This window comes from Hippocampus comes, unplaced genomic scaffold (assembly GCF_001891065.2).
Source record: "Hippocampus comes isolate QL1 unplaced genomic scaffold, H_comes_QL1_v1.1 scaffold158, whole genome shotgun sequence".
NCBI lineage: Eukaryota > Metazoa > Chordata > Actinopteri > Syngnathiformes > Syngnathidae > Hippocampus > Hippocampus comes.
In genome coordinates this window covers 2,570,996-2,583,745 of record NW_017805548.1, presented here as the reverse complement: position 1 = coordinate 2,583,745, position 12,750 = coordinate 2,570,996, and the positions used below count along the sequence as shown (strand labels likewise).

The following is a 12,750-nucleotide window of genomic DNA, read 5'->3' as shown; positions in this document are numbered from 1 at the left end:
CAAGTGGACGGGGGACCCCCTGAACCGGCTGCCAGCCAATCACAGGGCACACAGAGACGAACAACCATCCGCACTCACACTCAGTCCTAGGGACAATTTGGAGTGTTCAATCAGCCTGTCATGCATGTTTTTGGAACGTGGGAAGAAACCAGAGTACCCGGAGAAAACCCACGCAGGCCCAGGGAGAACATGCAAACTCCACACAGGGAGGCTGGAGCTGGAATTGAACCCGGTACCTCTGCACTGTGAGGTCAACGCGCTAACCACTGAGCCACCGGGCCGCCAAAGAAAGTATTTCTGAATAGGTTATTTAAATGTGAAATGGAAATATTTTCTGTTAAAAGCCTCAGAAAGTATCATATTCATGCTCCCCTTTGCTTTTTTTCATTAAAATTATGCATTTTCTGATAAACATGTCGGATTTTTCTTTTATGTAATAAAATCTTCAAAAAAAAATAAAAATAAATAACAGGTTTTGCAGAGATGCCAACTATTCCGGATTTTGTTACGTAAATCTCTGAACACGATTTTTAAAAATCTATTTCAAATAAGAAAAACAATTACTGTAACTGTTTTTGTGTCCATTGAAATGTAGTGTTATGTGCAAAGTTGCTCCTGCAGCAGTGGACTTTCAATGCTTTTTCCGCTCCCCCAAAGCAACATGGTTGAAATTTACATTAGCCTCCATTCAGTGTTCATCCAACAAAAGTGTAGTGAAGTGACACACACTTGTAATGCATGCATGTTTGAGGACTATCTTTTTAGCAGGCTCATTATTGCCATAGTCCATTCATATTTTACTTGCCTGACTTTGATTTCACTGTGATGCAGAGGGTCGGACATGGCTAACAGTGGCCCGAGCACATCAATAACAGGGACCTCCTTTATGTATACTGCACGTCTCACACCGGGGGTGTTTAATTGGGTTAGTAAGCAAAGTATCATTTTATTGCAAGAGTTGTACTAAGTCGACTGGTCATTGATTTGAATGAAATTACACCACGCTCTTGTTCCGCTTGAGTATGCCACAAGTATGCGCGTTATCCTCACAAGGGTCGCGGGCGTGCTGGAGCCTATCCCAGCTGTCTTCAGGCAGTAGGCGGGGGAACACCCTCAACTGGTTGCCACCCAATCGCAGGGCACACAACCATTCACGGTTGCCCTGTATTTCAATCAAGTTGATTGATGATAGGCTGACATCGTAGGTTCTGCTGTACATAACGCCGTTGTTTGAATGTCAGCACAACCACAGAGAAGTTTTCGACGCTTGTCATGTGAAAGCCCGGGAGCCGCATTGAACCAGCTAAAGAGCCGCATGCGGCTCGTGAGCCGCAGGTCGGCCACCGCTGATTTAGAGTGTTCCATTAACCCAGCGTTCGGCAACCCAAAATGTTGAAAGAGCCATATTCGACCAAAAAAAAAAAAAAAAACAAATATGTCTGGAGCTGCAAAAAATTAAAACACTTATATAAGCCTTACGTTGAAGGCATGCAAAAAAAAAAAAAAAAAACAAATATGTCTGGAGCTGAAAAAAATTAAAACACTTATATAAGCCTTACGCTGAAGGCATGCTGTATGAATCTATATTAGCTATATTTGCCTACTATCAAAATGACTAAATTGGCTACAAATACACAATGAGCCTTCACGATTAAATGTTTTTTTCCCCCCAAATACACAATGAGCCTTCACGATTAAATGGTTTTTTTTCCTTGCAATGCATCCTGTTGAGAAGGGGTGCCCAACCTTTTTTGACAGAAGATCTAATTTTCGATCAACCAATCTCCCGCGATCGACCCGTTACCGCACGCGTGCATACACGCACCCCCCAACAGGTAGTTCCGTTTGCTTTTGCCCAGAATGGTGCTAGTCTACTCGAATGCTGAAACACTGACAGCATTATTGCAGTGCAAAGTAAATATGAATGGATGCTGTAACTTCGAGCCGATGGGTCAGTATTTGGAGTTGGTGAAAACAGGAACGCAGAAATACAACTCTGAACACAGTAATGCCACTAAGTAGAATGATGATTAGACATTAACCAGACATTGTATTATGGAGAACTACAATAAATACCATTGAAAATTTCGTGGGTTTTTTTCTGCCTTATTTTGACATATAAAATGCTTTGGTATGTTATAAGGATTTTTTGCTCTTTATAAGGATTTTTTTGGTAGTTTATACAGTTTGGCGCTCCGAAAAGTTGACAGGTAAGCAGAAGATCCTGCCTGGCATCCCGTCCTGCTAATAGAAACGTGTGTCACAGGCTGTGACGCAAATCCTCGTTGACAGAAATGTTGACATTTAATATTTATTCTACACATTTTTAAAGCTTTGGAAAATGTTAAGAATGTTTGTGTCATGTTTGTCCTCCGACAGAAACCATATTAAAACAAAAAATATCTTTCCATCCCCAATCTTTTTCCATTTTCAAACATTTTTGAAAAAGCTCCAGGGAGCTCCTAGGGCGGCGCTAAAGAGCTGCATGGGGCTCTGGAGCCGCGGGTTGCCGACCCCAGCGTTATACCAACAATATTTTCATATTAATTTACATACAAGCCATTGTATGCTGTCTTGCCGGGCAAGTGCATGTCTGCTCCTATGGTCCTCTGTGGACCCGAGGACTTAAAAAACATAACATGTAAAATCTCTCAAGGGTATGACTTCAAGTGTTTGTTATTTGTATCACCTTTTATTATAAATCACAAACACGGCCACTGTAGGCTCTGTCGACGCCAAAACTCAGAATATAGCATTAATGCTCAGAACAAGGAATGTTACCACAAATAACAGACATCAACTAATTTGTTACAATCCAATAAAAGATCCATCCGTGACTGAAACGTCACCTTACACTCACAGCTCAGCACTTAGCAAGAGACGCAGGCAGGAAGCTATGCTAAGCTAAATTAGCTGGAGAGGTTTTAACATGCACTGAGCAGTCACGACAATTCGTTTGGCAACTGTAAAGTAGTGATGGGGCGTACTGTGACAAAGTTACATTGTGTTCAGAGTTAATTCACGAACAAACAACAATTTAAAACTGTGTTGCCGTTCCCTCTAGCAGCAGGCGTCTACCAAGAAAGACGCCGGCTTTTCGTCATTCAGTTCACATTCTCCTGTTTCGTCTCCAAGCTCCGGCAGCTCTGCTTTGCGGTCATATATAACATTTTATTTTTCAACCTTCTGAGAGACCACAACCCTTGGCAACATGTTATTGTAGGTTTGAGGCCGTAAGCGTGCGTCCGTCATCAACAAATGTCACTGCGGAAACACAGAGGAGGCAAAATATTGCCAATGTTCGGGGTGGCACAAAAGACTAACACTCACTCCTGAAGTCGATGCTAATTACCATTAGCATTCTCTTGACTTTGGCACAAGCGCTAGCAATGTTTTAAAAATGGAGCATGTTTTCATCAATTTCAAAATTACGGAATATTTGAAAAACAACTGTTGATCATCTTGAACATTCAATATATTGTCATTGGAATGTATCCAGCTGAATAAAGTTTGAAAAGGATTTGCAAATATTGTATTATTGTATTTACATTTTGCACAATGTCCCACCTTCACTGGAATTGGGATCCAATCTGTAAATAAATTCAACATACATATTTACGTAAGAGAGGTTTATTCGGCTGTGTGTATTTTGTGCCATTTGCTTCTAGAATTTTTTTTTCTTTTTTTTTTTTTTTTTTGTGGTGTGTGCTTGTTTGTATGCCATACGTGTATTACAACAAACATAACAGGTCGAAATAAAAATTTCCCCAGGGAGGGATGGACGGCCACTTCGAAGAGTCCCTCAACATTGCTATGGCCCCGACATCTACCATCTGCTGAAAACACGCAGAGGAGGTAGGATGAAAATATTTTATACGAGCACTGCTACGCTTTTGTTTAATTTGTCTTATTGTGAAACAATCATCTACTACTCTGAAATGCGCCTCCCCCCCGCCCCCCCAAAAAAAAAAATCCAGATTGAAAACATGTCATGCTGCAACGCAGTGTTGGTTGGAAAATGGCCTCATAAAGGTGTTTTTCTTGAAAAGTACGCTTAGAAACTAATATCGTCCCGATAAACTTATTCGTCTCCAGGCTTCTGGAAAGCTCTGAGCTGTGAATCTACATTCTGACTCGCGAAAAGAAGAACCGGCGATTTCAGTTGTTCGTGTGCGCGTGCGTGGTCATGCGTGCATGTGTGTGGTCTACGCCATCATTCGAGGTCCAGACGGCATTGAGACATAATATGTGCATGGCAACACATCCAAGATGAAATCTGATTGGACCAAAAAAGGAAAAAATTAACCCAGAGGACTGGAGGCCTTGCGGCCCAGACATACGCAATGAAAGACTGTTGTAAATAAATTATGTCCACTTCATTTAAGTTGTAAATGTAGGTCTGTGTTCCTTGTAGTTGTTGCAACATCAGAGGAGGCCTTGAAGGCCCTGGAAGAACGCCACCGCTTAAACCATATCCAGCTTTCCAAGACTTCCTCATTTTTAAGATTAAAATCAGGACATAAATATTATCAGCCTTTGCAATTTTGTTCAAGCAAAAAAAAAAAAATCCTTATTGTTTTTTAATAGAATATTTCAGATGTCAAGCTACTCATTGTGGAAACCATAAAATTTGAACGTTTGACTACTTTTGACGATTTGTGCTATGACATAAATCGGGGTGTCAAACTAATTTTTGTTGCGGGCCACGTTGTAGTTACGGTTCCCCTTGGAGAGCCTTTATGAATTTTGGAAAACCATATAAATGTTTAATCACCTCCACATATTACATACACAGCGCACAACAAATTGATGGATGACTAGTTTTAAAATCCGATGTCAAGAATAATGACTGTTATTGTGGATTACATATGACAATTTGAAATTTTGCTTCAGACTTTAGCAAGCATCATGGAACTTGACATGCTAGATTTGCTTTCGCAGGCCACATAAAATGATATGGTGGGCCAGATCTGACCCCCGGGCCTTGACTTTGACACCTATGACATAAATGTTAAAAACCACAGTATTTCAATGTGTCTGCTAGATGCTTTTTGCACTTCAGTTTGTCTTACAATGGTGCCAATGTTGCCATTGACACTGGACTGAACCACAGCTTTCAATGTGCATTACAATGCAGCATTAATCACATAAATATACAATACAATACAATACATCCTGTTTTTATATAGCGCTTTCACAAATATGAAAGGTGAGATGAAAGCAATCGTTTGTTTAAAAGAATCCATTCCTGTCTGTGGTACTACCGTGGAGGTCCATCATCCCCAAGGTTAATTATTACAAAACCTGTATTTTGTATTTTTATTCATTTTTTGTTTACTATTAAGACCATTCAAAACGACACATTAAAAATGTTTAATGCATACTTCTACTTTTTCTTTTCATCAATTTTATATTCAGTGTGCACTGTGTGTACACTCCCAATATTTCCTCATAAAAAGTGACCGTCTTTTGTCAAACAGAAAATGAATTTTACTTTTGCCAAAATCTGATTTTTTTTAAATTGTTTTACTTTTTTTTTTTTTTTGTTTAAAGCCTCATCCAATTTCTTTTTTGTCTCATATAACTTGGAGAGCTGATCCACATTCTCCATCAGTTCCACCCTGGCCTAAAAAAATATATAAAATAAAAAAAAAATGACGACATTAATGGTTTCTTTGTACTCATGTAGGCTGCTTTTTTTTCCAGTCATCAATTGCTTTGGGCTCTCATGGTTTCTATGGAAAAAAAAACCAACAACAAATTAAGCAAAAGGTTTAGAACAAGAACATGACAGTGGCCGCTAGATGAAGCTTGTTTTTACTTTCTGGCCACCTTTGCGGGCCAAGCCACTCGCCACCTACCACATCATCTCCCGCATCTCGATCCCATCTGGCTGCATAGAGGGTTGCTCCTTTTCCTTAAATTAAAAACACAAACAAACAAAAAAACATATACCTGTACACATTTTAAACTCAGGAGCAGAAATGTTTTTAAGAATTTGTTCCCCTAAAACTGCCATGATAAATATGTTTTTTTTTCCACTGCAAGTAGGGACTTGTCAGTGAAAAAAAAGAGGATACAAAATCAGATCCAAAATTACGAAAATAATAGAAATAAAATACATACGTACACGTAAGCGGACAGCACAAACGTGGCTTACTCCTATGGCTAAACTTAAAAATGACAATAAACACGCTAATTTTTGCTGATAGCTACGATTCACACACTGTTGTCGCAAGACGTCGTAGTAAATGAAAAATCTTCAGTTGCTTCTGTTTGAGTTCTAGCAGGCATTGTTTCGTCTTTGAGATGGGGAAAGAAAAGGAATGAAAACTCCGCCCCTTCCTGTCTGGGACTGCATGTGTCTCCAGTGAAAGTAGTCCGAAAATGTATGTCTGCAGCCAGACGTCTCGCCGGCGTTCGGCCATCTCCTGTTCCTCCTCGCAAGGTGGCAAGTGTTAGTGACGGCCGGCCGTTTGCTTCTAATTAGTGGAAGCCGACCCCGCAGTTTAGCATTTGAACTTTTGCGGCCCATGGACATGTCACCAAAGATGAACAACCTGCGCACCGCCACCCCCTTGACATCCCTGAGAAAAGTAAAAAGTCAGTCAGGAACCCAATTTACCTTGTCAGCCAACACTATCCTATTTGGTTTGGACTTGGTGGGTAGGCACTCCACAAGCAAAACTATTTGTGTATAAGACTTGGTCTCTTTAACTCAAGAGAGGTACAGTGACATATTGCGTGACATCATCCATGTCCAAAGGAAAATTGTAACCTACGCTTGCTGAGCTAAATGTCACCAGACTGTGTAGATTTCCCGCTTGGAAAGAAAAACATCTTTTTCACTCTCCTGTACGTGCCTTGACGTTTATTTAAACCTTCTCTGTCATTCTTTGTTTTTGTAGGTAAAGAACAAAATGGTTTTATAGATTTGGAGATGCTCCCACCAGAGTTGGGAATCACCATCTTGTCGTATCTGAATGCTACTGATCTATGTCTGGCCGGGTGTGTGTGGCAGGACCTCGGAAATGATGAATATCTGTGGCAGGGGTAAGGAGATTGAAATTGTTCCTGTGATGGCACTTTGCCATGTGTTTGCAGTAAATGTCTTCTTTTTCCCCAAATGAGTCTTTGCTAACCCTCCTGTGTTGTTTTTCCAGCCTCTGCAAGTCCACATGGGGTCACTGCTCCATCTACAACAGAAGGCTGCCTGCTGGTTTCTCATATAGAAGACTATATCTACAGCTAGATGAAGGCAGCCTTACATTCAACGCCAACCCGCAGGAGGTAATGCATGCCGAACATCAAAGGACTCGAGTCCCACAGACCCCCGCCACCGTGTTCATACGTGTTCTTCAGAAGCACGAAGGACAATGTATGATCTCTCTCTCTCTCTCTCTCTCTCTCTCTCTCTCTCTCTCTCTCTCTCTCTCTTGCTCGCCCTCTGTCAACCTCTCTGCCTCTCTCCCCTTGGCCCTCAATAGGGTATCTCTTATTTCATGTCAAAAGGCATACTCGTGGATCACCCCACAGAGCAGGCCAAGTTCATCTTTTACACTCGACGGCTCAACTGGAAGATGCTAAGAATTTACCTGGATGAGAGGTAGGCCTTGAAATGTATACGCGCTCTTGAAAATTCACAGATAAGGTTGCCATCGAGCCAACTCTTTTTTTCCTTTATATATTTAAATATAGATGCTGATGAAATGTATTGAATCTGACATACATTCAGTTAAATATAATATAAATAATAGGAATAATAATTGATGGTCATAATTCTAAGACAAAGACTGGAATTAAAAAAAATCAAAATCCAAAGTCAACATTATCATGATCTTATTTATCAGTTCATGAGTGGTATACTTATTTGCCTGGCAGTAATTTCAGAAGGCAGTATCGTAAGTCTTTTATTGTCAAATCTTCTCACCATCTAAAACAATTTGACAGCTAACGTAAACTAAACCGAAAAAGAAAAAATAAAAGATCATTTTGTGCATTTATAACATCAACATTTACAAGTGCAATGGCTCGATGAAAATTGTCATTCCATAAAAAAATTTTCACCTGCAATTAATTAGAAAAAATATGGCATAGATTGGTCTCCTTTCTCATCATCTTTTTTTTTTTTTTAAATTTAGTGACATTTACATTTTGGCGTGGAAACCTATGATTATAATGTGTCATCCACGTGCTTTTTTGAGTAGGGGAAGGGGGTCCCCCAGAGCATCAAACAACATTTAAAAACAACAATTAAAACATCAAAAACAAGTTGATATGGTGCAAAATCAGCAGTTAAGGAGAAGGCAAACATTGGTGGAGTTGGAACTGCAAAAGCTCGGCTATTTTGAGTCACCAGTGGCGATTTACTGGACTGAAAGTCTCAGGCCGGCTCATTGAAAATTGAAAATCAGCAGGTCCAAGATATGCGCTGCGGCGTGTCTTTTTTTTGGTTGAAGAATTATCAGTGAAATATACGTTGTATATCAAATCATCCATCTTTTCAGCATTTACGAACTGGTGCCTTTTAATATTTTGTCCGCTGATTCAAAAGTAAGGCGCTGGAAACCAAAGCAATGTATCCCAACGTCAATATTCTGTACCACCACTAAAATGCAAATGCTTTTATGAAATGGCCCCATTTTAGAAACTTTTTCTACACGTGTATGCATGAAAAATAGATGCAACATACCTCAAAGCAGTCATTATGTCTTGTGTGTGCGTGTGCGTGCATGTGCGTGTGTGTGTGCAGGCGGGATGTTTTGGACGAGCTGGTGACCCTTCACAACTTCAGCAATCAGTTCCTCCCGAATGCTCTGAGGGATTTCTTCAGACACATTCATGCACCTGAGGAGAGAGGAGAGTATCTGGAGACACTCATCACCAAATTCAGCCACAGGTTTTGTACCTGTAACCCGGGTCTTGTCCGAGAGCTGGGTCTCAGTCCTGGTGAGTTGTACACTCACTATCAAACAGCTCTGTCGTTTCAGGCCTATTGGTATAAATTACGTAAGAATGACAAACAATGTCTATGATTAGACAATGATTTGTGACTCATTATTAACCTTTTTGAAATATCTATTTAATAATAAGCCTCAGAACACATTCAACAACTATGACCTAAATGTAAAAGATCTTTATCGGCATTCTGGAGGATCAGAAAGATGTTTTTAGAAACTAACCAGGCTTTTTTTTAGAAAAGCATGATAAATTGAATGCCTACAAGTGGAATGAAAACATGACAGGGTTGACTTCATACGTGTCATTTATTTTCTTATTATATGTTTCAAATGTTATCTGTATTACAATGCAAATGTAATGATGTAATGTATTTGAAAAAAAAATGTTAACCAATTCAACACAGCCTCCTTTTCCACTCAGCGAATAAATTAACACGAAATGAAATAATTGCTGAATTGTTATTTTTGTTTAAAGGTGAGGCATTCTCAGTGCGGAATCACACATTCGTGGATTCCTAACACTTCTTTGAATCTGGCTTTGAAAGATAAAATATCTAATTTAAAGTCTTGTCAATGCATTCCCAAATGGCATTTTGGCGGAGAATATTGCATTTTGGCGGAGAATATTCGTGGCTACGTTGTGACTTCAAGTTTTGTGGATACGAAAAGTGGATCTTACTGAGACGACTACGGCGATTGGAAACTTGATTTTTCTGGTTAAGGGGCATAAAACAGCCCCAAATGATCAGCAAAAATCCCTCAGTTTCAATATTGTCAGTGGACCGTGTATCTAGCTAATGTGTAATCTAGCTATTTTCACCAGCGCAAACTGGAATTTACTCCAAGACTGCCTGGACTTAGTTGTGTGATTAGTGGTACTGGATCATGAATAGATGGTGAGTCCTCACTAATGTCTCTTAACTTTACTGCTACGTTTCTGCGGAACTTGCTTTGGGAGGCTTTGAAAATGTTCCTTTTAAGGCACAATGTCAAAGTCAAGGCCCGGGGGCCAGATCTGGCCCACCACATCATTTTATGTGGCCCTCGAAAGAAAATCATGCCTGTCAACTTGCATGATCCTTGCTAAAATCTTTACTGAAATGTCAAATTGACATGTGTAATAAATGATGTTGCGGTTTTGCAGTAATTTTGTTACCCTGTTGACATGCACTTCAACAATAAAGGAACAAACAACAAACCAATAGCTGTTCTTAAGACGTGTCACAAGGAAGCAGTGACAGCTCTGATGAAGGCTGAAGTGACAGCCGAAACTGTCAGGCAGGTCAGAGTTGAAGAGAAACGACACCAGAAAAGACCATTGCCGAAAAAAAATTAACAAATAGTTGACTTGAGTGATTTCAAAACTAGTAATCCATCAATTGGTTGTGAATAAGTTATGTGAAGAGATGATTGAACATTTATTCGGTTTCACTGTCGGAACGGCCCGCCAAGGGAAAACGTAACTCCTAAGTGGCCCACGACAAAAATTAGTTTTAAGGTAAAAAGTGTTTTTTTACTAAGTTGGATCCAAACATGTTTATGGACTAATGTGTCATACAAAGGGTAGAGAAAAATTATAAATGTAGTCTCAATAGCACATTTTAAAATTTGGGTTTGTTTGAATGTACTTGAGTTTCTACTCAAGTTGTTGAGCCAGCTATTTACCGCTGTGTTGCAGCCTGCTAAATTGTCTACCATTATGTCTTGCGAGTTAGACAACGTGAATAGAACATCTCTCTTGAGAACAACATTTGCGTCCATTTTTGTTTTCCTGGAGACTGAGCTCACAGTGTACCATTTTGCTCTTTGCAGATGCTGTGTATGTGCTGTGCTACAGTCTCATCCTGCTGTCCATTGATCTGACCAGCCCTCACGTCAAAAACAAAATGTCCAAGAGGGAGTTCATCAGGAACACTCGCAGAGCAGCCCATAACGTCTCGGATGACTTTGTGGGCCATCTTTATGACAACATTTATTTGATTGGCCATGTGGCTGCGTAGTTCATCTTACCGGCTGTCTTTTCGAAATCCTGATAATGCACTGAAGAATAGGAACCGGTGGGTCGGTTCCTATGTACTGTATCTCTTTGAAATATTTATACCGAATTTTTCAAACAAATACAACATAGCCACTGTACTGTGGGAGAGATGCTGCCACCAAATTGATCTGAATGTTCTGAGATTTGGGAAAGATTTGGGAAGGAGGATGGGTTGAATTAAAACCACGAAGATAAGCTCTGACACTGCACTGATGAAGTACTACTACGAAGTGGTGGAAGGATGAACTAGGGAGCTGCCCTCAGAATGTTGCTGCTTCATGATCACCTGTTCAAAAATTATATTTAACCCCAAAAATATGAGCCACTAAGTGTGTGTGTGTGTGTGTGTGTGTGTGAGATATATATATATATATATATACACACTGTATACCCACACATACGTACACACACACACACACACACAAAGGTCATTCAATAAATAAGGTGAATTTTTCGAAATAAGGACTTCTAATACAGACAGAAGCGTACTTTTTTTTCCAACGTCGTCTCCCAGCACTGTCACACACTTTTCCCCATCTGTGCACGAGCTTCCATATTCCCTCAGCATAAAAATCTTTGGAATGATGTCTCAGCCAGTCGCTCATACACACTTTTGACTTCATCGTCACTTACACATCAGCCCAAACGGTGCAGACCATCGACGACCTGGGCTGGGAACTGTTCCCTCATCCCCCTTCCAGCGCAGACCCTTGACCCTTCAGACCTTCACCTGTTGGGTCCCCTAAAAGCATTGACGAGAGGCACCAAGTTTGAAAGTGACGATGAGGTCAAAAGTGTTGTGAGCAACTGGCTGAGATATCGGTCCAAAAATTTTTACGATGAGGGAATATGGAAGCTTGTGCACAGATGGGAAAAGTGTGTGACCGTGCTGTGAGGGTATGTTGAAAAAAAACAAAAAACAAAAAAAAGTAAGCTTCTATCCGTATTAGAAGTCCTTATACTGAAAAATTCATCATCTTCATTGAATGACCCTTGTGTGTGTGTGTGTGTGTGTGTGTGTGTTTTATATATATATATATATATATATATATATATATATATATATATATATATATATATATATATATATATATATATATATATATATATATATATATATATATATATATATATATATATATATATATATATATGTAAAATCTATCACAGTTTGTTAGACTAAGAACAAGTGATTGACTATCTATGTCAACACAGATTAAGGAACATGAAGACTTTAGTTGTTTACAGTAATGCTGACATTTTATGCAGGACACCATTCCAAACTGTCCCCTCGCCTTAAGTCAGTTGGGGTCAACTCCAGCTCACCAGCGACTCCTCTGAGGACAAGTGGTTTCTAAAATGGATGGATGTTCTGCAGTAGTTCTATACGGCTCAGTTAGAAGATTTGTGCCGCCTTTTGATTTGACATGTTTGACAATATTGCCGCTGAAGTCCAGGCTGAGTGGAGTTCAGTTCCATGCCATACGTATATGAAAAGTAATATTTTCAGTTACAGATGAAATAACTGTCACCAACGCCACAGAGAAACAGTGCAGTCATCATAGTATGTTCTTTTTTTTCTTTTAATTGAATGTTTTAAAGCAAGAAGAAAATGACATCTGCAAAAGCAAAACTCGGGTAAAAATCAGTAAGATATATTTTATTTTTGAAGATACTGTACTTTGTTAGGTAATTAAAAAATGTCCACCTCCGAAATCAAAACTGAGGAATTGACTTTCGAAATGGCCATTC

General features: G+C 39.6%; 1 protein-coding gene across 2 annotated transcripts in view; it reads left to right on the top strand.

Annotated features, from left to right (window-relative positions):
* fbxo8 (F-box protein 8) overlaps window positions 1-11,200 on the top strand; it is a 20,552-nt gene extending 9,352 nt beyond the window's left edge. For both annotated transcript variants that reach the window (XM_019879826.1, XM_019879827.1), the window contains exons 3-8: window positions 3,772-3,855; window positions 6,909-7,053; window positions 7,164-7,290; window positions 7,488-7,606; window positions 8,753-8,949; window positions 10,773-11,200. In XM_019879826.1, the coding sequence (XP_019735385.1) occupies window positions 3,772-3,855; window positions 6,909-7,053; window positions 7,164-7,290; window positions 7,488-7,606; window positions 8,753-8,949; window positions 10,773-10,960 (860 nt within the window). In that variant the 3' untranslated portion in view covers window positions 10,961-11,200. The remainder of the gene's footprint in view (window positions 1-3,771; window positions 3,856-6,908; window positions 7,054-7,163; window positions 7,291-7,487; window positions 7,607-8,752; window positions 8,950-10,772) is intronic.
* The last annotated feature ends 1,550 nt before the right edge of the window (window positions 11,201-12,750 follow it).